The 25,735-nt window shown below is 44.1% G+C and overlaps 1 protein-coding gene across 3 annotated transcripts in view; it reads right to left on the reverse strand.

Moving 5' to 3' along the window:
• Positions 1–25,735, reverse strand: part of MGLL (monoglyceride lipase) — a 61,729-nt gene that overhangs the window by 12,048 nt on the left and 23,946 nt on the right. For all 3 annotated transcript variants that reach the window (XM_088171445.1, XM_014871905.2, XM_088171446.1), the window contains exons 4-5: positions 4,172–4,308; positions 2,551–2,661 (exon numbers count right to left, since the gene is read on the reverse strand). In XM_088171445.1, coding sequence (XP_088027571.1) covers positions 2,551–2,661; positions 4,172–4,308 — 248 coding nt within the window. The remainder of the gene's footprint in view (positions 1–2,550; positions 2,662–4,171; positions 4,309–25,735) is intronic.

A 25,735-nucleotide genomic window follows, 5' to 3' on the forward strand; every position in this document is an offset into this window, starting at 1 on the left:
TCAGCAAGAGGCGAAATGGAAAACACAAGAGGTAAAGAGAATATCGTGTAGTGAGTCCTTAAACAATAGGCTGGGGGTCAGTACAGGATTAAACACCAGGGAATATTTCCTAAGGGATTGTCCTGCCCACCTGATTTCAAAGCATTCAATAGCAGAAATGTAATGGGAGATGCTCTTTCACCCCTGCTCTGCCCTTTGCCAGCATGTGTGACTCCTGTCTCTGCAGCCTTTGAAACTGCAAAGATTGAGAGCTGAATTTTGTCCAGGTCAGTTGAGAAGAAAAGGGGGAAGGCAGCAAGATCCCTCTCACTCTGCTGGATTTGCAACTGGATGCTTCCATCAGAAGCACAAGACACAGGATTTATATGGCACTGGTGAAATTGTGTTTCTGCATTTGATCTTCCTGCACAGAGCCTGCAAACATGCTGTGCTTCTGCTGCTGCCAGGGCTGGCTCAGCAGCCAGGGAAGGTATTTCTAAGAGGGTCTGAAGGACCCAGTGTGTCATCTGGCTCGCTGTTATTGTTGTCTTGAGCCCTGATTTGTTCAGGCCAAGGTAAATTCTTGCTCAGCTGGAAACTTCCCCAGCAAAGGGATGAATGCAATGGTCCTTGGGAAATGGCCCAGGGCTGAGAAATTCTACCAGTTCCAAGGGAAAACTAAGGCTTTGTTCCTCAGAAGCACAATCACCATGAAATGTTTTGTGACTCTCAGAGGAAAAAAACCACACTGCTTTATGGGAAAATGTGGCTTATGCAGGAATGCTCTGCTTTTTTCAATCCTTCCTCCTGCGAATACCTTTTCAACTCCCGAAATGATTTCAACTGACTGTGACAGAGCAGAGCTATTTCAGGAATAATTAATTTTTTATCAGTTTTGAGATGTAAAAATAGATTTGAAATAGAAAGAAACTGATTGTGCTCTTCTAATACTGTCTGTGAGAGACTTTCTAGGAAAGAGACCGTATAAACACCTCCAAAATTCTTCAGTTAGAGAATAGGATTGCCTACCTAAATGATGCATCATGGCATTTATTTCTCACATTGAAATAAAGCAACATGTGGTACAGATCTGCAACAAACCAGACTGCAGTAATGCTAGTTCCCACAGAACTGGGGAATCCTTGTTTCAGAAAGAGTTTAGCATCTAGCAAAAGGTAAATCTATAGCAATCTTTCTCTATTCTCCTTGATTAGAAAAAAAAAAGGCTAACAGTCTCTCTCATATTCAGACTGTTTATTACTTTTTCTTAATAGTTATTCTTTTTTGCTTTCCCAAGTAAGAAAAAGCACTGCTGCACAGGGGCACTGGTGCTCATGGGACACTTATGCCAGATGTAGCCTCACTCATGAAGAATCAGTAACCAGCCTCCTAAAACCAGACTTTGGTACTCTGACTTCTATTTAAATAAGTTTACTTGGACTGGATGACTTCAGGATTCATTTCTCTTCTTATAATTAGGTAGGACTATGGGAAAGCACTTAGAAGGAAAATATCGACTGGCATCCAGGTGGTTCAAATCTCAGCAGGGTCCTGCATCTTAAGGCTAGAGGTCTTCATGCATTTTCTTCAGTGGAAAAGAGGTGATTAGAAAGCACCCTTTGGTGCTTGTAATTATTTGTGAGTTCTGTGCATGGCTTTGGCTACAGCAGAAAGTGGGACAGGATTGTACTGAAAGCTGAGGCAATGTGTCTCCTTCCTCACAAAAGAAAAAAAAAGCAGAAATAGCTTAGAAGTAAATTAAAACAAGAAGCTAGCCCTAGGAGAAGTGTCTAAGAAGAAAGGATAAGGGAAGCAGTCCTGTGGGAATGAGAGGCTCTGTCCTTCCTGCTGGTTTAGCTGCTCCTTCCCTTTGCTTCCAGCTTCTTTTAGGATTTTGTTTATTCTTTTAAAAATGCAAAAAGGAGAAGAGAGCTGAGGCTCATTTGCTTTGCAGCACTGGGGTAGGCAAACTGGGCAACACAATTGTGGATCAGAAACAGCTCTGGAGGAGATATGAATGGGATAAAGCCTAAATGCAAACCAAAAGAGATGATCTGTTATGGTATCAAGTCAAATTGGCTGCAGCTGGGGCAGTGATGCTTTATCTGGAAGCCTCTTTTGAGGCCCATAAAGGATTTCTGGGACTCAGGAGTTCTAGTTCTGTTCAGAAATTGGTCATCCCCCAAATGCCAAAAATAACCCTGGCCTGACTTAGCCAGCAGCCTGTGTTGCAACTATACCAGACTCTGCATGAGTCAAGAAGAAAGCTGTAGGAGAGGAAAGGAAAGGACAGCATTGTGTGGGCAGTCATGGGGTGAGGTGAAGAAAGCACAGTCTGCTACCTCCAATACCCAACTCTTGCTTAAATAGGTTTTCCTGGACAGGTTCAGGATTCACTTCCCCTCTGAAAAGTAGGTGGAACTGTGGGGGAGGCAGTCAGAAGAAAAGTATTGACTGGCATCTGGGTGGCACAGATCCCAGCAGGGTTTTGCATTTCAAGGCCAGAGGTCTGAACATTTTTCCTCCTGCAGAAGAGCCAGGTGACCATGTGCAACGCGGGTTTGCTCTTACCTTGATGGGAGTAGCGACTTCTGGGCTGGCTACCACTAAAGGAGAGATTAACAGCATGCCTGAAAACTCACTGGGTCGCTCACTAGCTGTCAGAATGGAGATGGCTCCTCCCTGCAATGCAAAATAACAGCCCACAGCTTAATACAGGTGCCAACATCGTGTTTGTACAGTAATCCTGTTACTGGAAGAGGTTTAGTCCAAGCAAGCAATTACTTTTGCCCCACTGAGGGCACAGTGTGGTCAGCAAGGAAGGCTGGAGGAGTAGAAGCACTGGAAGTGTTTGGTTTTTGTGGGGAGAGAAGAGATCTGGTTTCTGTTCTCATGCTATAAACTCTCACGTCACACTGAACTCAACTCTCCATGCAATGTCCATCAGCTCCCTGGGATGCCTTGTGTCCTCCTTACTTAAAAGAACTGAGAATTAAGAAGAAAATGTCTGAAGTGGTAGTTTCAGGTGGGACTTGAAAAATAAGTTGAGGTTTATCAGCTTGGCAGACTGGTGGTGCATTGGGAAGATGCTGTGAAGCCAGGCTTGCTCCGTGCTGTGCCCCTGGTAACCTGGGCAACAGCAATGCTGCCTCTGGCATGTGAAAATCGTCACTAATTAATGGGAATTAAATATTCTCCTTCTCAGTGTCCCCAGCCCCTCCAGCCCCACAGTGCTGTGCCAAGGGCCTGGTAGCAAACACCCAGCCCATGGTCCAGAGCTGAATGACAGCCAGGCATGAGGACAGGGGCTGATGGTGAGAGGTGCAGATGGAAGGGATCCTGTGGGCTTGCTTGGGAAAGTTTGCAGAAGATTAGCTGCCAAGGGAAATATTTGGTGAACTTCCACCCTTCTGGAGAACCAGGGGCTTGTTAAATGGAGCAGCAGTGAGAAGCACCTCAAAGACCTGACTGGGAAATTGCTCCTTGTTACAGTGGCTTTGGAGCATGGGAGCCCTTCAGAGCATGCCATGCCTTCTTATGCAAGAACACTCATTTATCTGAGCATGGACTGAATCCCAAAGTACTCATTCATTTTCCTCTCCTCCGGGAAGGCAGGGAGAGCAGATCAATGACATCAGTGGGAATACTGTTAGCTTGAATAAAGGGATTTGGCCCGTGCTGTCAGAATCAGGCTTCAGATCTGTTCACCAAATCAGTGCCTTTGTTTTTGCAGCCTTAATCCCTGGTACATTTTCCTGTTAGGTTGTTTAACAGAATGAGGCTACAGGGTATTTTCATGCTTCATCCCCATGCTGCTCACAAAGCCTTGGAGGGCTTAACCTCCTGGTTACTGGTTAAAATGAAAGGGGAAGCCCGATGCTGCAGGGAGCTGGTGAGAATTACACAGAGCCACGGGAATGAATGGTCGTGTTAAAAAGCAGGCTTCTTGTTGCAAATGGCACTAATTAGGGCCATGGTGGGGGTAGAAAAGTTAAGGACCGTCTTTGCTCAAGGCAGATCTTGAGGTTATAGCATGCTGGCAAATCAGTCAGTGAATGAAGTGGAAGGGAAGGTTCCTTGTAGTTTTGTTTTCCTGCTGTGCAATGAGTTATTTCCTGCCATCCACATGAGTACCAGCAGATTATGACACACATCCTGGGTGCTGCTGGGAGGGGTAGGGGATGGTGCTTACCATGGAGTGCCCCAGGATGAGAATGGGCAGTTCTGGGTGCTCTTTCTTCATGAGATCAATGTGCTGCAAGCTGTCCCTGATGAAGACGTGGAAATCTGAGACAACCATACGATCCCCCTCGCTCTGCCCATGGCCAACTGCAGGGAAAAGGAGAGCACAGGCTCAGTCATTTGAAGCAGTGGTTACAGTCAAGAAAGGACCTTGCAGAAATAAGCCTGTTGGACTGTTTCTGTCCTAACTTGACCTTCTCCCGCAGTCATCTGAAACCGAAAAAACAGAAAAGTGCTGCAGAAATGAAAAGGAAACTGCACAGAGCTGTCAAGTACCATACTGTCCATGACTTGTGTTAAAGGATTGCAAGGGACCTCTAAATTTGGACTTCTATTCATGTTTCTATCTGCTCTTAAAAACGAAAGAGTACCAATTTACTTCTTGCAACCTCCAACACCAGGGTGAGAAAAGGCTGTCTTGCCTTGCTGATGGGTCACTGCATCCTGGGAAATGGGGATTTTCCTCAGGGATCATATGCTTTTGGTCTGGTGGCTCACTGTATGACTGTAACTGCTGTGTAGCATCTTGGCAAGAAACAGAAAGATTCTGAAGACTAGATACAGTTGCTATAAACTTAATGGACCATGGACACTGCCTTTTCCAGAGCCTGAATGTGCATGAGCTTCACAGTCCTGCTTTTTCTCATGATACTCTGCAGCACTGGGTGGGCTGGAAACCTTCCCTGTGTGAGGCAAGGGGTCAAGTGATGGAGGTTGCCTGCAGTGGGCAAGTGTCCAGTGGCATCCTCCCCCTAAACAAGTGTTAATGCAAACTGTACCACACCTGGACACTGTTTCCTCACTCTGTGTCTGGGAATTATCTTGCCTAATGGAAGAGAAGGGGAAGATTAAAATGGGAGATGATGAGTTGCCATGGGAACAGTGGCATCCCTGGCAGAGGTGGAGCCAGCACCACCAACAACACAGCCCCAGGCAATTCTGAGCTTGCAAAGGTTTGAAATTAATCCCACTTTTGGGAAGCAGTTTGCATGCTTACCGGACCACACACACATGTTATTGTCTATCACAAACAGGATTTGTCCTTAGAAACAGCCTCTTTGCTTGTTTCTGTTCCATGCAGGCTGTTAAGGAGAATTTTGAAGGAGAAAATGCATCCCAACCATATGGGTTAGAGTATAGGGGTCTTAAACATCTCCCTCCTGCTGGGTGCCTCCTCAGGCCCTCTCCAGTAGGCACTGATGCACATTTACAGACACAAAGGCACAATGACTTGTTAAAGGAAATTGATGCCTAGAAAGGCTGACCTGCAACAGAGACTAGACAGAGCTAAAAGAATAAAGTAGGTATTTATTAAAAAGCCTCAAAAGGATACACCTTGAGCAGTACAAGAGCCCAGCCAGGGCTACACCCAGGATGGACCCAAAATGGATTTTTATATGTTTTGGTCCATTTACATATTGGGGTTAATTGTCCAATTACAGCTTCAGGTCATGAAGTCCCGTCCTCTTTGTTTGCTCTCTTCAGTTCTCTGTTTTTTATGCTTTTTGGGCCTGAAGCTTGTAATGGTTGTCCTTGGTCTCAAGCATTGTTTTGTCTACCTACCCTGTGAAGAGAACTTACTAAAACTTAATATGAAGCTCAGAGCTACACACCTAGGCAGCACAGAATCTGAAAAATATGGAAACTAAAACTTAAGGCGTCAAGGTGAAGCTGGTAATTGTTGACATGCTGGATGGTTCCCCTTCCAGTGATCAGCAAAGAAAAGCACTGCTGACACAGCCACAAAGGTATTTACATCTGCTGGCAGTGGTCATACCAGTGGAAATCAGTAGGTCTCAACTTTCTTGTACACCACCCAAAAAAAATCACCTTGCAAATTAGGCAAAACTTCTAATAAAAAGCTTGATTAAATTCACTTCATCTAGTAAAAACTGAACTCCAGACTTGTTTCTTTGTCCTGTAAGGTGGTCTCTGTGGCTGGGTCTTTTGGCAGTGAAGGCTGCAATCAGCCACACTGGTTGCCAAAAAAACCATACACGTCATGCTGATCAATTTTAAATAACGTTTTACCAGTTCTGCTTTCCATGCACACACTCCAATTCCTGCCAAAGTACGGTGCAGCAAGCATCCTCCATGGATCAGTGACCAGAGACAAATCGAAGAGCAAATTAAAATATAAGTAATGATAATTTCCAAAAGTGAAAACATGTGTGTGGCTAGAGGAACTATTAACTTTAAACTGTTTTTTATTACAGATGCGAATTGAGCTTTTTACAACTTTTATACACATCCAGTCCACTCACTTTATGGTCCTCAAATGTGTTATCTGCCTACTATTCAACTCCAAATGTAGCAGATTGATATGAGTTGAACAGTCCAGAGAGGGGAACATTTTCCCTAAGAGAGCTCTGCACTTCAGGTTTTTTCTCTCCAGTGCTGCCTCACTTGCTTCTAGTCTCTCCTTCTCTGCAGGGCTCAGACACCTGAGCAAGCAGAGATAGAAACCCCTGTGGCCCAGGTCTGCAAATGGGCCATGACTCCTTGCTCTGGAGCTGTGAGGTTTTGGTCTATTTTTGGATGAGACACAGGCAGGTCTGGAAAGCCTCCTTGGCTCTCAGCGTGGAGAATTTCCCCTGCTCCCACCACATAACAGTGACATTGCTTGTTAACAGTCAAAGTAAAGATTGTGGAACCCAAGAAATACTTGTGCAATGCTGTGACAAGTTCCTCTTTGAATTTTCCCAGGATTTGGAGTTTTTTTAAATTAATAACTTAAAGAACCCCCTTTTAAACTCAGATTTAAATACTAAACTCCTGTTCCCCACTCAGATGGCACAGAGCAAAGCCTGAGCACAGTTTGTCTGCACATGTGGGACAGGAAAGCCATGCAAGTCTTTGCTTTGATACTATCCCTGTCCCTTACACAATATTAGCCAGGGGGCATTGCTAGGTCATGAACTTTTATTTTAATATTTTCCATTCTTCCTCTCCAAGAAACCAAACTTGTTGCCCCAGTGAATGAATATATTGCAAGTTTGAATTCCCCAGCTGACAAAGCTTCAGGGTGAGGAGCTAAGGCCCCTTCTATTAGATGAAAGATATTTGCACAACCAAACATCAATACAGTCAAGAATATTGACGTGCTTTTCTCTGATCTCTTGCCTTTAGAGCTATTAAGAATGAAAGGTCAGGTTCATCCTTGATGTAAAGCTATTAGCTTTGGTTTTTGCTGGAAATGAATCTGCTGTAGTTGTTCCACTAGTAGTGCCAATGGCAGAACAGTGGCTGCAAGACAGGGGAGCCACCTTCCCCTGGCAACTGGAACTAGCCACATTCTGCACCACACCCAAGTGACACAATACCAAGGGTGACAACAGAGAAGTGTCCCAAGAATCACAGCTCCATGAGCTCCTCATCACAGCATTCCCAGAGAGAACCCTGGTTTCAGCAGGGCAGTGTGAGGTGCAGTGCACAGAGCCCCACAGCACACTCAGCACCCAAAAAGCTTTTAAATTGTTTCCCATCTAACTGGTTTCACAGCCAGCTCGTGTGGTTCAGGGCTAGCACTTTGTGCAGTGGCTCAGTGATCATGTCAGGTTGTGTGTACTGACTGAATTGCAGGCACCCTTTCCAAGAGTCTTTAAAAGTGAGAATCCAAACCACGTATTTTCAAGTTGCAAATCTAGAATTAGGAGGTTTAAGCATCCATTTCCAACCAAACACACCACTGCAAAACAACAGACTTTGCTCAAACAAAATCTGAATAAAGGCTGTGATCTGGCCCAATATGTCACAGTTATTAAATTCTTCCCTCTATTTTCAGCATGAGCATGCTCAGACTGCAGCTCTGCCTCTGGAGTCAAGAACAACAACTCAGTCAGTCCTGTCACAAAGCATGATTTTACAGCGTGATTCCACCTATGAATATGATCTATGATTATAGATCCTCCAAAACGACACATCTCTCTGTATAAAGTAATACTGACTGGCTGCACAAGAGGACAAAGCTGGGAGTTCAGGGATGGAGGTCTCTGGGGAGCCTGTTATAACCATGTAGGTACGACTCTGCCTGCATAACAGATCCTGTGACCCTGGAAATACTTCTACAAGTCTCTTCATTCCTCAAATCCCATTTTCTCTCAAGCTGTGGGGCTTGCTTTTGAAAACCACTCCAAAGCAGCTCTTCAGCTGACATTGGTTCACATGCCTCCACAAAGGTTAAATCCTGATCAGAGTGGAGATATGCTGAAAAACACGTAAATAAAAAGCACAGTCCAACTTGACACTCCCTTCATTAAAAGCCAAACGGGAACTGCCTGAAGAAATAATCAGCCCAGCTCTGGGCTTGTTGGGCAGACTCTGATGAGGGGACCTGGGCTGGATCTCTGCTAGCACGGTGCTTTTTTTGCTGGGGCTGTGGGACCACATCAGAGCTGAAGAAATCTGTCTTTAAATGCAATAAAGGAGATGAACAGAATATTTTGCAGAGAGGAGAGGGCTGTACCTGTCCCTGCACACTCTGGGGTGCCTTGGAGGCTCTGCAGCACACCCTGTCCACCCTCAGATACCTGCACTCGGTTTGTTCTAAGCACTATTTTTTTACAAAAGCCACACACTATACATATTTATTTCTCTTTCCAACCCTCCTGACGAAAGTGGAGCCTGACCCTGGATGCTCAGGTGAGGACTGAATTGCCCCTCTGACCTTCAGCAGGAACATTTTGCTATGGAAAATGAGGTGATGGGAATGCAGGTCAAATGTTGAGTTCAGCCATGGTGCTGTAAATTCACCAATTTCAGTGCTGCTCCTTAAATCTTACACTCATGGGAAAGCAGAAATTATGCACCACGTTGTTTTTTCAGCCTTTGCTCCCTATTTATTATGGAAAAGCCATAAAACAGAGAGGACAGGAGAAATCTGCCTAGGGAACAGTAATTTTTCAGGAAGAATTTGTATCTTGGCTTTTCACATATTTTGATGTTTTTTTGGGGGAAAGGGGATGGTTTGGATCCGTTTTTATTGTAGTGAGAACACCACCACTGGTGGTGGATCATCTCATAGGATGAGATTTCTCCCTTGCCAACTGATGGGTGAAACAACCAGGAGGAACGCAGGGCTTGAACCCTGCCTCAGGATTCCTCAGCGCTCTCTGTTTTCCTCTCTAGAGGTGTAACTCCAAGATTTTAGACTGGGAGAATCAGGAATAGGCAGAGCCAGGGGTTGGGTCAGGAATTGCAGGCTCACCATTCCCTCAGCACAGACACATTTTGAATTGCAATGGCACTAAGAGAGGAGTGTCAGGAGTTGTCGGTGTTAAAGGTGAGAAGTGCCACCGCTGTGAAGTTACTGATTCCCAGACACAGCCGAGGAGCAGCTCCCACAGAGTCCCACCCTGGAAAGAAATGCCTTAATGATGGCAGAGGGGCCATTGGCAAGGCTTGGTGCTGCAGTGCTTGGTTTAATAAGCTGGAGCATGATGTGACTCAATTGCCAAAGAGCTGTGGTAGGCCAGCAAAGGTGAATTTGCTGCTTTAGCTCTGGCACTGCAGCAGCAGTGGGCAGCAGCTCGTTACAGCACACACAGTGGTGTGCAGGGCAAGGATTTTTGTTAGAGCCCACAGCCAAGCTCAGGTTGAAGACCCTCTGCTTTCACTGCCTTGTTCATCAATAAGCTCGTTGGAATCTGATAGGTCTATTTGAAGCAAATGCCCAAAAGGCTTCTGGAAAATAAGTTATGTGTTTATTAGCTTTCAGAAAGATTTGTTTTATTCCTGAAGTCCTCTGCCTCTATTTTCTGCCCCAAATTGGAGATGGACTGCACCTCTCACTGATGTTGGACACTGTGATGTGTGGGAAGGTGAGCCTACCTCACCTTTTTTTGCTCTCAGCCCACCACAGGTCATGCTGCCAGTAAGAGACACGAGAATAGTTGAGTCCTGCTTGCTGTTCAGCTGTCTGGTTTAGGGGAAAAACCCACATAATTAAAAATTCTCAGAGATGCTTTCCCTCTGCAGGTGGCCCACACAGAGGAATGATGCTGGGTCTGGAGCCCACAGGAGGGAGATGCCAGTGACAGAAATGTGGATGGTTCTTCTGGTGCACAAGGTGCAATGTGCCAGCCTAAACCCTCTCCCAGGATCTTCCTGAGCTTGTGGCAGCTTGCTCAGGTGGGCACCTCACTACAGTGGCCCCCAAGCTATCCTGAGGTGCCAGTGCAATGGGCAAGGACCACTTCAGCAGCTCATTTGAATACCCAAACCCCACAGACTGGGAGACAGCGACCCTTGCCTGCCTCTGCTTTCCTCTGCCCTTTACAAAATGCACTCAGATTTGGACAAGATGCAGCAGATACAGTTTTCCAGAGTGTTTCAGCTCTAGCAGCCAGTGCAGCAGTTAATGAAGTGTGTCACAAGGCATTGCAGCTGATGCCTGTATTTAGGAGCTCTACGGAAATTCCTCTGAGCAAGGACTGCTTCTTTTTTTTTTTTTTTTTTTTTGGCACTTGTACAGCACCAGCACCACAGGGCACCACCACAGACCTTAGTCCAAGGTACAGCAAGATTTAAAAATAATAATTAACTCTAATCCCAGGCTATAAGACAGCATGGTTTTGCAGAGGAGGAGTTTGGAGAAAGCACATAGATGGAGAATTTAGGAGAGACAATACACAAGGCAACACAGCAAATGTTCCGTGAAACCTTGATTTTCTGCTCGGTGACTTTTTAAGGATTAATGAAAAAATTATTAATGAACTAGTAAACACTTCAAATTGTCATAAGAATTCACTACTGAAAAAACTATACTTGTTTTGTAATGATTTAAGTACAATCTTTTTCATCAAGTGAGCAAAGCTCATTAATTAAACATACTGGATTTCAAAGCTCTCAATGTTTAATTATTTGTTTAACAAGCAGAACATCTAACCCACCATTCAGAGACACAAACAACTAAAACAACAGGAAGAAGCTTCAAAGCAGGACAATCAACATCTGGAAAAGTCAACAGACTGTGCCTGCATTGTCAGTAACATGTAAAGCAAATGTTCCACTGACAGAACAAATACACAGAGGAAGCATCTCAGAGATCATCCTGCAGATTCCTGCTCAACAAAGCATCTTTCTTGCCCTGAGAACAGACTTATCGTAGTAAAGGAGCTTGTTCTGGTTTGATTTCCCCAATTTCTTTCCATTCTTCAACCAAAATCAAGTCTGATGCACAGAGGGCACAATGAAATTTCTGCCCTCTGTCTGCACTTACTCTTCATTTTGCTGCATGTGAGGAGCATTGGCACCAGGACAGAGACACAGGAGCCAGGAGAAAGCAGGGTAAGCTGTCCTAGGATTTAGGACATAGGTCACGGTCCCTTGACTCTGATCAAGCTGCCATCCAGGTCAGCTGCTGTGCTTATTTTGTAGCTAAGCCTTGGAGGTGTCTCAGTGTCCAGCTGACCGAGCCTCAGCTATGCACTCTCATCCTCCCCCACAGCTCTCGTTTCCACTGGAAGAAAAACCAGTTTGACACAAGCCTGTGGTCTTCTCTAGGAAGATTATTTTCACATCAGATGGGAACCATTAGGAACCAAAAGAAGAAGATCCTCTCTCACCACTGCTTCCACTTTCATGTTTTTTGAGGACCTGAAATACAGCTCAACATATTCTTGTCCTTACCAACTTTTTGGTAGTCCTGGGCATCCCTTCTTTAGCACCACCAGTAGAGATGCAGGGAACACACTGGGTTTTCCCACACTGGCACATTATACAACCACTAGATATGGTAGCCAACAGAATTACCTCTTACACTGAGTGTTTTATGTATGAAGCATGTAACTAAGAGCTACAGGTGCATTCTGCCCCTCTCGGACCAAAAGAGAGCCTTGTCCTGAAGGCACAAGTCCATCAGCTTCCCTCTTCCCTTCCAAGGTTAGGAAAATAATTTTTCTTCCAGCATTTGCTGGGTAGTTTTTATTCACTTGCCTCACACAAAGAGTGCAGCAAACTGCAAGCATTCTCCTCCCACATTAGAGACACATTTGCAGAGATGAGATATTTTTAGAATAGTGTACAGAGAGATATATTGTTTGTTGTCTTGCTTAGGAAAAAAAAAGCAACAGTCAATTTTCTATACTAAAATTATTTGTGCCTTATTGCTAGGGAGCAGAGAACCAGTCATCTTGCTAAAGCCATTTGATATCTTTTCTGTACTCCAGAGATGACAAACAAAATGACCTGGTACATATCAGAGCAGTTGTTAATTCTGGCCAACAAGGCAAACTGTTTCTGTCAGTGTTAAGAGCCAATTCTTCTCTAATGGATACAAGCATGGTTCTTTTGGCTTTAGAAGGCTTGCCCATTTCTAATGCAGTTCCTTAAAAGTCTTCCTGGAACATTATGTTGCTCATGAAAACATGCTGAAAAACCCACCAGTGTTTGTGTAGCAAAATAAGGAGCTGCATTTACAAACAGAAGTCACTGTGGCCAGGCTAGAAACTGAAGTGTCTCCTGGGATGCCGTGAGATGAAGGAGCCAAGACAGGATGAAAATCTGCACGTGCCACAGTCCCTTCCCACACTGCCTGGACTGGGGCAGCTTTGTCATCCCTGTCACAAAATCAGGAAGCTGCTGTGGCGTGGCTGGTGAAGCTAAGGCCCATGAAAGAGGAATATGGAGCCACTTCCACAAAGCACATTCACAACAGTATTCCACTTTCTTCCTCAGGCCCTTCTGCAGTGCCACCTCCTGAGCCAGCCCTTAAGAACAGAAAAGCAGAAGACAGCTGGCAGAAAAATCCTTTTCTACCAGGCTGCTGGGAGGAATGGGATTTGAAAATGTTGCACAAAGCCAATGTAGATGGCTGAGTAGCTGCTGCTTTTCTCTGCAAAAGAGTTTCTTTTGCTGATGAATGAAATTATTCCTGTCTAATCTCTTCTCCTAGGGAATGAAGATCACAACACAATATAAGACATATAATCAGCAAAGCACAACTTACAGTGGCTCTGTGGAGTCAGACTCTAACTAATCAAGCACTAAGGGATTTAATTTAGGGCCTATAATAATTTTATAAGACACTATAATTTTCAACAGTTATTCTTGCAGTTTTGCACTGAGATTTTGCTCTCCTTCATGAGGAACACATAATTTCCTGAAGTATTGGTGAGGTAACTTTATTTAGTAATGAAGTTGGTCTTCAAAGACTTATTCTGGCATGATGTAGAACCAGTATCACTGCCCAAATACTGCAGAAAAAAATGCATGGACTTTGCTGGAGTTAATCCAGCGTCTTACAAATTCATTTGACCTATATGCTGCTGATCTAAGAGCTAAGAGTTGAGGTTTTTTTCTGCACTCCACATATGACTTGAGATATCACTAATGGTGGCTAGAGTTTCACCTTCAGTGGAAGAGGCAAGCAGCCAAGGGATATCTCCCTTGGTATTTTATTTTACCTTCAAAAACATACATCATTTTCTTGTTTTAATCCTTTGAATTAAAAAAAAAAAAAAAAAAAAAAAAAAAGTGCGAACTGTACTTTTCCCTAGCTGAAAACAAGGATGAAAATCCACTTGCATTAACTTTCTGATCCAGTATGGAAACAGCTGGGGCACCAATTCAAAATGTCAGGATTTTCAATGAAAAAGCCATTGCTGGAATGGAACTGCACCCTCCCCTTCCCCTTCCCTGCCCATTTGTTCCAAAGCGTGGCTGGCATGTGGGCTGGCTCTCCAACATGCACATGCTATTAAGTCCTAAATGACAGCCTGTTTAACTAGAAAACATTTCCATTTCTTGCCTCAACAAAGGCCATTCATTTCTTGCTCTTCTGTTTGCTTAAAGATGGTTCTGTTCACCCTGCCTGAGTGTGCACAGCCCTCCTGGTTGTTCCCCTCCCAAGAGTGCTCCAAGGGAATGACCCTGCCCTGGGTGGCTGAGCAGAGCCTTCCCCTGCAGCATCAACCAGCTACTCACACTGCAAAATCCAGATGTGTGCCTGGGGTAGTTCTGTGCTTGAGTAAACAATCAAATCAACTAATCCTGATTGTTAAGAAAGACAGACTGAATTCTTCCCTGCCTACAGTAGTTTAGGCCTCACAAAGAACAGAAGATGAAAGCTGGATCATGTAAGAGCTGCCTCCATGCTGCTGATGAAATGTCTTGGGGGATGGACACAACTTCCTTTCAAGCTCTCTTCAAAAGGTTCCTCTCCATGCAGACCACCCATTGGGGCCCCACATCAATAACAACAACAACAAAAAGAATTTAAAAGACCCATTTTTCATCTGATTTATTTACATGTTAAAATAAACACGAGTTCCCATCTAGAGCAAGGGCTCCCAGTGGGTTCTGTTTAGTCTGTGAAATTCTTGGCACCAGAATACAGCATTTCTCTATTCCAAAGCAATCTTGGCACAGAATTGTTGGTTATATAATTTTTAAGCAACTGGCAAATGAATAATGATGTTTCTAAAAAGAGTGACTCGTGTTCTAGGATACCAGTAAGGTGTTTTACCAATTAATCTGCCAAAAGATCATTAACAAACCTGAGATCTCAAGGCCCTTCATTCAGGGTCAGCTCTCTCCATGGCTTGCACTTCCAGTTCTCAATCAGCCTGTCCAAAGGGAGCTTTCCCACAGACTTAAAAAGATTTTTGCTTCACTCCTTCGTATTGCCACATGGCAGTGCCACCCTCATTAGATGGGATTTGTCCCTGTTCCTGACAAGGCACGAAGGAAATACCACTCTCCCAGAGCTGATAGCTTTTTATACCCACTTTGCACAAGCTCAATGGGTGAACAGCAGGTGGATTATTTGAAATAAGGGCAGGCTTTTTTAATTTGATTTTTTTCCCCTTCTTTTTTAGCAGGGTACATCCGTACAGAGCTGTAGCTCACTCAAAGCCTAACAGATCTGACCGGCAGCAATGTAATTAAGGAAAAAACCCTCCTAAAAACCCTCCTGATGAAGCAGGTCTGGCAGGGAGCATTCCTGAGTGGGTCAATCCTGCCCAGTGTGCCAGAGCATAAATGCTGCCAGTTGGCTCATGGCTGAGTGGCATTTGGATGGTGCATGGGGGAAGTCACGGGGAAGTGGCAGGGCAGAAAATAGCTCTCCTAAATTCGTCTTGCAGCAAAGCTGTTGTCCTTTCTTGGTAGAGGTTGATTTCAGAGTTATTGTTTCCATTGCTTTTTACCAATTCATACCCTTTTCTCTCTGTAACTTTCCCCACTGCAACTCTGAAATTCTCCTCACTACATATATATTTACCAAAAAAGCCAGGATCAAACAGGCAAGTTATTGCTTTCTGTGCTCTATTACTCCTTTCAAACCATGGCTGGGTGACAGCAGACAATGAATCCTGGCTGGCAGGTCTGCAGTTCAGTAAACAAAGCACAGATACAAGTGTTGAGCTACTGAAGGTTATGGACCCATATGCTGTTTTTGGGCTATGAGAGCTACTTCACAATCAGCCAGCAAGGGTATATTTGCAGCTCAGGGAGAGCTGCCTACAAAATCCAGGCAGGAGAGGTGCAGGGTTCATGAAAGGGCACGGGACTGTAGTCAAAAGTGCAGGTGGTATCAGGGCAGGCTCAGTTCAGAAGTGTCCTCTGCCTCCTCCCCCTTCCCCCAGCCCTCTGCTGAGCTGAGCATGAACTTGGCACCACGATGGGTCAGGCTGCCCACTCTGTAGCATTAGAAAACTGCCAGGATCTGTCAGCAGGCTTTGTCTTGGATATATTCAGAACCAGAAAATAAATGTAGCAGGGAGAACGTCAATTTTAAGAGATCTGGGTTGAGAGCATTAGTCTTTGTACCATCTACAATTCAGCACTTTTTTTTTTAGATTTTATTTTTGTAGCTAAACAAGAATTCTCAGATTAGAGAGTACTGCCAAGCCCTGAATAAATCCCAGCATTAGAGATGCTGTGGGTATAACAGCTCTCCCCATGAACTGAATCTGCAGACAGTATCTTCAGAGAAATTAACCCTCAAGTGCCACAAGACAGGCTCAGCAGCATCAGTTTCAGTGCTCTGGGAAATCTCACCTTGTGGTTAGAACAGGTTTCTCCTATTCATGGAGCAATAATGATGAAGGGTGGAGTAAAGCACCGGGTTAGAATAATTTAGAAGGGCTGACACAGTAACTTTTCTGCATTGTTGGCAATGTGGTCAAGTTTCCAGGTGCAATCCTGAAGACAAATTCAACCAATGTGTAACGACCAAACTAGTCAAGCAGTTTGTAATTACCTGACAGCTGACTGTTTTCCATCCACAGCCCATTCCCTTGCACTTCTGAAAACATGTGCTTAGAATTTGGAAATAAGGAAAAGCTATATAGGTGCAATTTAATCTTTCTTATTTTTCTGCCTCATCCCTTTCAATGTGGGTGAGGTGTTTTATTATAAGCTGCTCTATTCACTGGCTGAATCTTCTTCTCAGCCTGTGAAGAACCATTCACAGTAATGGTTTTGAATTCTTGGAGCTCAGGGCTTTTGAGCTGCCAGCTCTCTGGAAGTGGGTCAACATCACATTCAGATGTTTTCATGAATAACCTGAGATATACTGAGGTGAAGTGTTATTCCTGAGAGCCAAGACAAACCTGTGGCAGAGCCAAGTGGCAGTTTCCCAACACCTTCTTGCATGGTCTACTACTGTGATACAGAATGAGCCACATACTGATCTGAATCATACAGGATTGATCTTAGGACTAATGGGAAGGACGACTTGCAGGAGATAGCCACAGCTAAAACTGCAGCACTGTTGGAACATAACAGAACACAGGCCAGATTAAAGGGATGTGAAATCCAGGGAACCTCCAGAAATATAAGCAAAAGAGCTTTTCTAGTGTAGGTCACTAAAACTTGACCAGAGCTGGCACAGACCAGGACATGCTCCCATCTGAGGGCTGGCTGTTACTTACAGAAATGGGTTGATGAGTTCTTATTTGATGTCTCAGTGCATTATGAATCTAAAATTCCCCCATGGCTCCCTCACTGCCAGAGTGCACAGAAGACTTCAAAGTGAGCTTCACACACATCTTCAGGTAAGACTTCTTCCAAATGGCCTTAGGTTTTGTGAGACCTTTTGCAATCCTCAGTTTGTTATTCTTAAGAAGGCTCAAGGCCAAAAGGAGTGTTACTGGGATGCTGGAGAACCTCATCTGGGTTGGAGAATGAACCAGAGTTAACCAGACATTTTGCTTTACTCTACCAATGGCCTTAGAAGTGAAGAGGATCACACTGCCAGAGGCTTTCAATTATCAAGGTTAATTTCCTAAAATTCTACAATCATTGTCCCAAAGCACCAACTATGATTTTATAGTTCCCTGTACGCTTTAAATGCTAAAATGATATTTTATTCTCTAAAATAATAGTCCAAGATATGCTAATTTTTTACTAAAATAGGAAAAACTACCTTAAAACCTATGAGTCAAATCCTAGTCCTACTGAAGTTAGTGGCATTTAGCTACTGCCTTCAGAGGATGCAAGCATGTATTCTGTGTGTAGCAGCACAGAAGCAATTAAGGCTCAAGCAATTAAGAAATAAATCCCCAAACTACATAAGAATCCCATTATAAACATGGCTTTAAGTTAGAGGCATTGTGAAACAAATGAGAGGCTGCAGTGCTGAGCTGGGCATGCATGGACTGGCACCATCCCCAAAGGAGAGAGAGGCAAAGCTGATGGCACCTGATCCCTCAGCTGATGTCTCAAAGAGGAAAGGAGAGGCAGAACCAGGAAAGGCCCATGGGATGTGTGGTACAGAAGTGAAAGACATCAGTTAATGACACAAGTTTATGTTAATGCTCTGCCAGGCTCCACAGACAACCAAAAGAGAAATGCTCTGAACTAACATGTTGTGGGTAACTAATAGGTGGAGAAGAGAAAAACATTGGCATTCATGCCTAACGTGGGCAGGAACACACTGGGACAAAAAGTGAGGACCTTCAAAGAGTCAGAGGAGCAAGAGCTGGAACAGCCTGCTCAGCAGCAGCAGTGTTTGCTGGTGACAAAACTCGGTTAAAAACTGATCTCTGACCACTTGTGAGGAAGACAGGATGCTGTTTGGAGGAAGAAATGCCTAGATAATACAGGGAGTGTCTTCCTGCCTGTGCTGCTAGCAGGAGTATGTCTTAATCAAATAAATGCCTTCTTTTGCATTCAAAATGAAAGTGTAATAGGAGAAGCACTATTAAATTAAATCCATCAGACACTGAATAACCAAACCTATTTCTCTGCAACACTTGCACTTATTGAAGAGGGAAAAACCTGAATATGTGAACCAACAAAGGATTAATTTTCCTATTGTGCACTGATTATTTTCCTTCTGGGGCTTGTTGCTGCAATATGCACTTGTTTGAAGGCACTGACAGAGAACATTCTGTTTTTTAAAAAACTCTCTACATCTTTTGTTATTTAAAAAATGTCTATTAGTTTTAGGACTTCTGAGAGACCCTTAAAAGGTCTGCTCATGGTCTGTAACAAATAGAGCTACTCCCAGAAAAATCAGCAGGGAGAAAATCCACCATCTGGAATCAGACATTCCAGCTCTGCAACAACATGCCACACTTTATGAATGAGCAAATAAACAAACAAAGAGCACTAGAACTACAAATTATGAAAAGCAGTATATAGGCTGCTTCGGCATCTTTATTTTGTCAAGTGGAGCTCTGGAACTCAAGAGCTTGGGCCATGAAGGAACAGGAAGCTGTGGGAGGCTGATGCCTCAGACCCTGGACCAGCTCCTGGCATTTCCCACTGTGTCAACACACACAGTGGGGTAGGTTTGCCTGGAGTGCCCCAGGGAATCTGTTAAGAGCAAGTTTTGGTGAAAAATAGGCTGAGTGCCTCATTTTGGATCAAAACACACAAATGCATGCAGCTTAAGCGAGCCTTCCCATGACTTCAGAAGGAGGTTATAAGGAAAAACCTTTCTTTTAGTGGAAGTTTTGCTGCTTTAGTGAATCATTTCCCCTGATATTGTGACTTCTCAGTTCAGCAAGAACGATTTTATTCACAGTTTCTAATGTAGGCAGGGCAAAAAGAGAATGAAAGATGAAGGTGAAATGGCAGGTTCAGGCCATTTATTAATTGGATATATGTTTTACTTCTCTTTGTAAATCTGCCTGTCCTCTGCCTTTCCTCGTGCAAATAAGAGCTCTCTTTGTACACCACACTCCTTAATAAGGCTCTTCTCCAGGTTAGTGCTGAAATGGGCACTAATCTGAGCAGGACTGTGCTCCTTTGACTTCTGTTATCTATCTAAAAAGGTACTGAAGGAGAACCCGAATAATGTGTTAATCCAAACGGAGTTATATAAAAAAATTATATTTTTCTTCTTCTTTTTCAAAGAGTGTTCAGTAACTTGGAACAGTCATTTGTAACCCAACAGGATGACAAAGTCCACACTTGTATGAAGATACATTTGTAGGTGAGGAATCATCAGTAATTAGCTTCTGAAACAACTTCATCCAAATTAGACATCTGACAAACAATAGGAAAGCTAGGCACATTAATGAAATGCTGTTGCTATGGAAAAATTGTCCCAGTAAAGGTGGAAATAAACTACTTTCTTTTTCTCAGAGTGCAAAAATGTCAAAAAGCATCTCCTTGAAGATGAAGCTGTTTTTAACTGTAGGTATTATTAAAGTCTGCTTTTAAGAAGGTAATTTTTCCCACCCATTTCAAAACCCTCCATGTTTTATTTTTGGAAGCAACATCCCAAATACTAGCAGCTAGGATGCTCTTTAGTTCATAAAAAATAATTTATGCTGGGATACCAGTGATTATCTAGTTCAAACCCCTACTCAAAGTGTTTCCCATTCAGCCAGGTTTCCCAGGGCCTTACTGAGCTGGGTTTTAAATATCCCCAAGGCTAGAGATGTCCCCACCTCCCTGGGTCCTGCTCAAACATTTGACTGCCCTCATGGTGAAAACATTTTTCCTTGTACGTAATTGGGATTTCTTGTGCTGTAACTTGTGTCACTTCCCTCTCATTCCATCACTGGGCACCTCCAAGAGTCTGGCTCTGCTGTCACCACATGCTCCCACTGGAGACTTGTAGACAGCAACAAGATCCCCTCTTCTAAGCCTAAATAAGGCTTCTCAAAGCTTCCTTCTCTTCTAAGGCTAAATAATCCCAGTTTTATCAGCCTCTCCTCGCACATCTTGTTCTCCAGTACCCTAATTGTTTTGACAGCCCTCCTCTGGCCTTGGTCCAGTATGTCAATGTTTTCATTTTTCTAGGGAGCAAATTGGAACCAGTGTTTCAGATGTGGTCTCAAAAACGCTGAATGGAAGAAAATAATCACTTCTCTTTGGCTGCTGGCTATAATCTTTCAATACAGCTCAGTATGGGGTGGCCTTCTCCACCACAAGGTCACACTGTTGACCTGTGTTCAGCTTGTCTGTGAGGATCCCCAAGTCCTTTTCTGCAAAGCTGCTTTCCATTCATTCAGTGCCCAGCCTTTAATGCTGAATGGGGTTACTCCACTACAGATGCAGAACTCCCCAAGTGCCTTTGTTGAAACTTCACGAGGTCCCTGCCAGTTCCCTTTCTTCCCCATGTCAAGGTTCCTGTGAATAGCAGCTTTCCAGCATATGCTCAATTTCCACCCTGAAACCTGGCTGAAAGTGCTCCCCATCCCATCATCCACACCATTAATGAAAAAGGTCCACAGATATTATATGCAACATTGATTTGTTATTCTTTCCCTTAAAGGATACAGATTCCTCTGAAGCTTCTTGAGGTGAAAGTCCCTGATGATATGAACTAATGTCCTGTCACAGAAGTCAGTAGAGGAACAAAGTTTGAAGCAAGTTTGATGTCTGTCCAGTAGCCCCAGATAATAGACATAGCTGGGAACATGAAAGGATCTGTTCTCTCAGTCTTAGCTCTAATAACCATCTGGTCCTTGTCCTTCCATCCTCCAGCATCTTGCATGCAGACATACGCCTACAGCCTGCAGAGCTGGTTATGGGAGAGCAAGTAAGCTGTTGAAAACATTACATGAGGTTGCCAACCCTTCTGCACTAATGTGAAATGCAATTACAAGTTGCAGCTTGAGCCTGCTTTCTGACCTAGTGACAGAGTTATCCTGCATTTCTATGAGCAGCTATGAAAGCAGAATTTGACCCTTAATTTAGGGATTAATTTATACAGGTAAAGACTGAGTACAGACAGCAACTGCACAGAATCTTGCAATCACAAGAGCGAAACAACGGATTGTAAGAAAGATGAAATGAGTTGAGTTCAGTCAGGGCTATTTCCCCTTTAGTTTCTCAAATTCACTAAAGTGAAACCTTTGTTCAAAAAGAGGATGTTTTACTCCTGATTAGTGGGACCACTCGTTCAAAATGCCTCTTAGGCCCAACATTATCAGCACCACACACAAATTCAATGGTCCACTCCACTTTATCATGGAGTGTATGTAGAGGCAGAACTATGGAAGGGAAAACAGAAGGATTAAACCCTCACGGGAAGAAAAAGCCTTTTAAGTTTCCCGAATGAAGGACGTATCTTTATTCTGTCATGCTGCCTGTGTGTCAGCAGCTAGGAGTTAGCAGTGACAGGCTGAGGAGCACTGGGCAGAGCTGGCAGTGCCACGCTCAGCCATTGTGCTCCAAAGGGAGCACTCTGTTCCTTCTGCTGCCGTGCCCGTGCTCACTGGGACTGCTGTTCCAGCCCCACGCCTCCCTGTGTGAAGGCCAACAGCGAGGCTTTGTTCAAGAAGCAGCTGCTGAGAAGATGTCCTGTCTCATGGAATGACCCACTGACTTTTCTCCCCCTGCTCATTAGTAAGCAATGAATAATTAGGAGAACTGGGGTGGGCTGCCTGGCCCATTTCATTTGGAGTAAAAAGCCAGGCTCTCAGACCCCAGTGTGCCCCAAAAGGGATTCCATCATAAAGTGGGCTTGCAACCAAGCCAGGGGAACTGGGTCTCCAGCACCTTCTTCCCATCACCTGACAGAGAGAGGGAAGAGAATGGCTCATGCCAGAAGGTGGATGGGGCATGGCTGGAGTAAAATGTGTCCCAGCTCTGCTTCCCTCAGAGCTCACACCACAGCTTTGCTGGATGACAAGTGAGCTCAGTTCAGCCAGGGCCTGAGCCAAAGATCCCGTTCAACTGGATGACATGTTGTTTATTCAATAACCTTTTGTTTTAGGGTGGATACAAAGCAGTGAGGAAATGGTTGAGCACTTGGGAGGACCAGAGTAACTGAGGAAACCACAACCATTCTGTTGCAATCTCTGCTGCAGCCCAACATTATCATCTAGTGATATCCACAAGTAGGAGCAGTGATGAAGGAACATCTGCATTGTCTTTCCCCATATCCCAACAGTGCCTGGGTTACAGCACACAGCTTACCTGTCTGTCTTACCTCACTGACTGTACCACAATTAAATCTGACTTGAAAAATAATAATTGGTCAGAGTCAGATAAACAAATAGATTGCTTTGAGCAGCCTGGGTGTGGCTGACAAGTCTTCATAGCTCACAGTAGATGACACTACATATCTGATTTCAGGTGCCCTTTCTTCTCTGCATCTGGGCTAAAGGTGTATCCAGTCCTCACTATTTCCAAACTCCTTGCCTAAAAGACAGGTGCAAGACTGTGTTTTCCCCCCTTTTACATCAGCAGGGAAGTCCATGAAATAAAGTCTCATCCCCCTTAGTAGAGTAGAGATGAAACACCTCTGAGTATCCCCTGCACCTTTCCCAACCCAAAAATTTAAAGCAAAATACTACACTGCTGTATATATGTGCTCCATCAGACACATCAGCTGTGTGGAGCCTTACCGTTTGTTTATTTTTAGTTTGCTGTGGTCTAGCTGCTTCCTGGCCCGACAGTGTTGTTTCAACTGCCTTCACATGACAAACCAAACAAAGGCTGCATTTGCCTTTCCAAGTCCCGGCTGTGGCCTCGTCTGGAGCAAGAGACCCTGCAGGTATGTGCTGTCATAACTCACACAGAGTGTTCTCTCTGTTGTGTAGCTGCTCCTCTCAAATGGAAACAACCCTGACTGCCCTGAAAGATGCCATGTGGAGCATGCAGAGATTTGGGACAGTGTGATCCCAGTGTGAATGAAGCAGCAGAGTCACTTCAGAGATCACTTCACCAGGGCAAGGCTGGGCTGCAGACATCTGTAATGACCTCCTCAAAAATAACAAGAATAATGCAGAAACCTCCATTTAATAAAGCCCATCTCAAAGTGCTTAAAACTGCCTGTTGTGCCACGGGATACTCCCTTGGGCTACACTGTTATAATACAATTATGGGCACATTTCAGCATCATTATGTTGTAGGAGGTGTATCCAGAGGACTTTTTCCAGCATGAACTGTGGTCCCTCTGGGAGATGCCATCTCACAACCCCCAAAAGAACCCAGGCTCATGCAGCAACATGGGAGAAAGCAAGAGGAAATATGCTGTCCAGTTGAAAGACAGTGTTCAAGAGCTTGTTCAGTGCATGGGAAAAGTTGTATCTAAGCTGTAGCAATAATTTTGACTGTAATTTCAAAGAGGTTAAAAGTGCATGACGTGGTTTCCTCAGCAAGCTGACACTGCTACTCTGAGATCCAGAGTTACAAGATCAGTGATGCCAGAAGAGCTGGAGGCCAGAAACAACTGGTTCACTTTGCCTGGAGCTCACTGGTGGCTGCAGGGTGGTCTCCCAGCTCATCTCTCTCCATGAGCATCCCCACAGCCAAAGCAGAGTTAGAGCAGTAAGGCAGACCTAAGTTTACTCACTAGCTATTTGTTTTACAGGATGACTTTTCTCCAGATTCTCACAGCTGTCTCACTGCCTAAAGAATTCCATGGGGTACTGCAGTATCTGAACTCTCACCCCTGCTGTGGTTTCAGCTCCTATGTGCCCCACACAGGGGTAGCATTCCTCACCAGTGCCTGGAAGGCAGATAAGCCTGACTGCTACCTTCATTCAACATCTGGAGAAGGAAAGGCAGGGAAAGGTTTGGGATTATACTGAGTAGGGAGTCAAAGCAGGGATAAAACAGCACTGGCAGTACTCTACCAGCCAGGGCAAAGAGCCACCGCCTCTGGAGTCCCCTGCTGAGAGGAACCTATAGCTCTCAGCTGAAAAAAAAGTGAAAATGCCCACTGTAAGCCTCCTGTCAAAGGAAAGCAAACACTGAGTGCCATTCTTTCCCACAGCTCTGCAGAAAAGCACTTCAAACCTTCCCTGCTCCAATGCAGTGGGCTCATCCAGAGGAAGCAGAGAGCAGTGGTGCTGCTCCATGGGCAAACCAGCTCCAAATAACATTTGCCAAAGCTTTCCTGACTCCATTCCTGAAGACTGTTCTGAAGCCTGCCCAATCACAATGTCAGGGAGTGCTGCTGTCCAGAACATTCCTGCTAATGTACACGAGCTGTTACTTCACACTTGCAGTGCTACCCTAACTCTTGTTCTTATTAATTCTGACATCCTTGGTAATTTTCCCCTTCCAGTTTGACCATGTTTAGTTCTTTTTAATCTTTCTGTGTAGACCAATCCTTCCCAGTGCTATGAATAAATAAAAGCCTTCTGTTCTCATCAACAAAATGGTCTTTTAACAGTTGCAAGAACAACATAGCAATCACTTGGAAAAAAAAAACCAAAACAAAAGCAGCTAATATTTGATGCATTTAAAAATATCTGCTCCAGCTATTTTCTACATTTTAGAAATAAATCCTTCATTAAACAGAGAAAGCAGTGAGAAAATTAATGGAGAGAAGAAGCACCAGTGGGTGTCTGAGAGGGACCTGCTAACCCGTCAGAAATGCTCACCACACACAAAGCAGCAGCAGGGCTGCCAAAGCAAGCTGAACTTCAGTTAGAAACATCTAAGGAATGTGAATAAGCTGTTAGAGCTGCAACCTTTCCCTCTGCTTTGATCTGACATTAAATGTAACTCAAGAGTGGGAAATTCAACAGCTTCAGAAAGGGTGAAACAGTCAAAGGTCTTCATGTACCAGGACAGGTAGAGGGTTTATTCCCCCTGGAGAATGCAGGATGGAAGTGAATCTGGTGGCTAGGGCTGAGTATTTCATCCTCCTCATCTTCATGGAAGACATACACAATAGCCATAAGTAGCATGAGCAAGTCCAAGTGAGAATAAGGGCTAATTTCAACGATGATTAAAGTGTAAGAAAAAAATGAACACATTTTTGTGGTCCCTGTATCTTGGAAATGTGTTTCTGACTGCTATTAGTTGACATGTACTTTTGAAGGTGAAATTGTGGTTTTTCTAGGCTCTGGCCATGTAATGCAACCACAGTGCATTAGATCTCAGCAAATGAGATGTTATAGGCAGAGAGACAAGGATGGCTGGAACATCATGTGCTTTACCAACTCAAAATGCTTGGTATGACAAAACAAAGCCACATTCTCTAGCCTTTATTCTCGTTTTCCTTGGCTCTCAGCTTTACAGATTCCTAAAATTACTGTGTTAAAACTAAAGAAGCTGCAATCTGCAGCTGACTGAAGAATTGCAATATTGCTCCACTCTGATGAATCCCCTGCAGGTATTCTTTCTAAGAAAGCTTTCCCAAATTGATTGC

Source organism: Sturnus vulgaris, chromosome 11 (assembly GCF_052056855.1).
Source record: "Sturnus vulgaris isolate bStuVul1 chromosome 11, bStuVul1.hap1, whole genome shotgun sequence".
In the NCBI taxonomy this organism is placed as follows: domain Eukaryota; kingdom Metazoa; phylum Chordata; class Aves; order Passeriformes; family Sturnidae; genus Sturnus; species Sturnus vulgaris.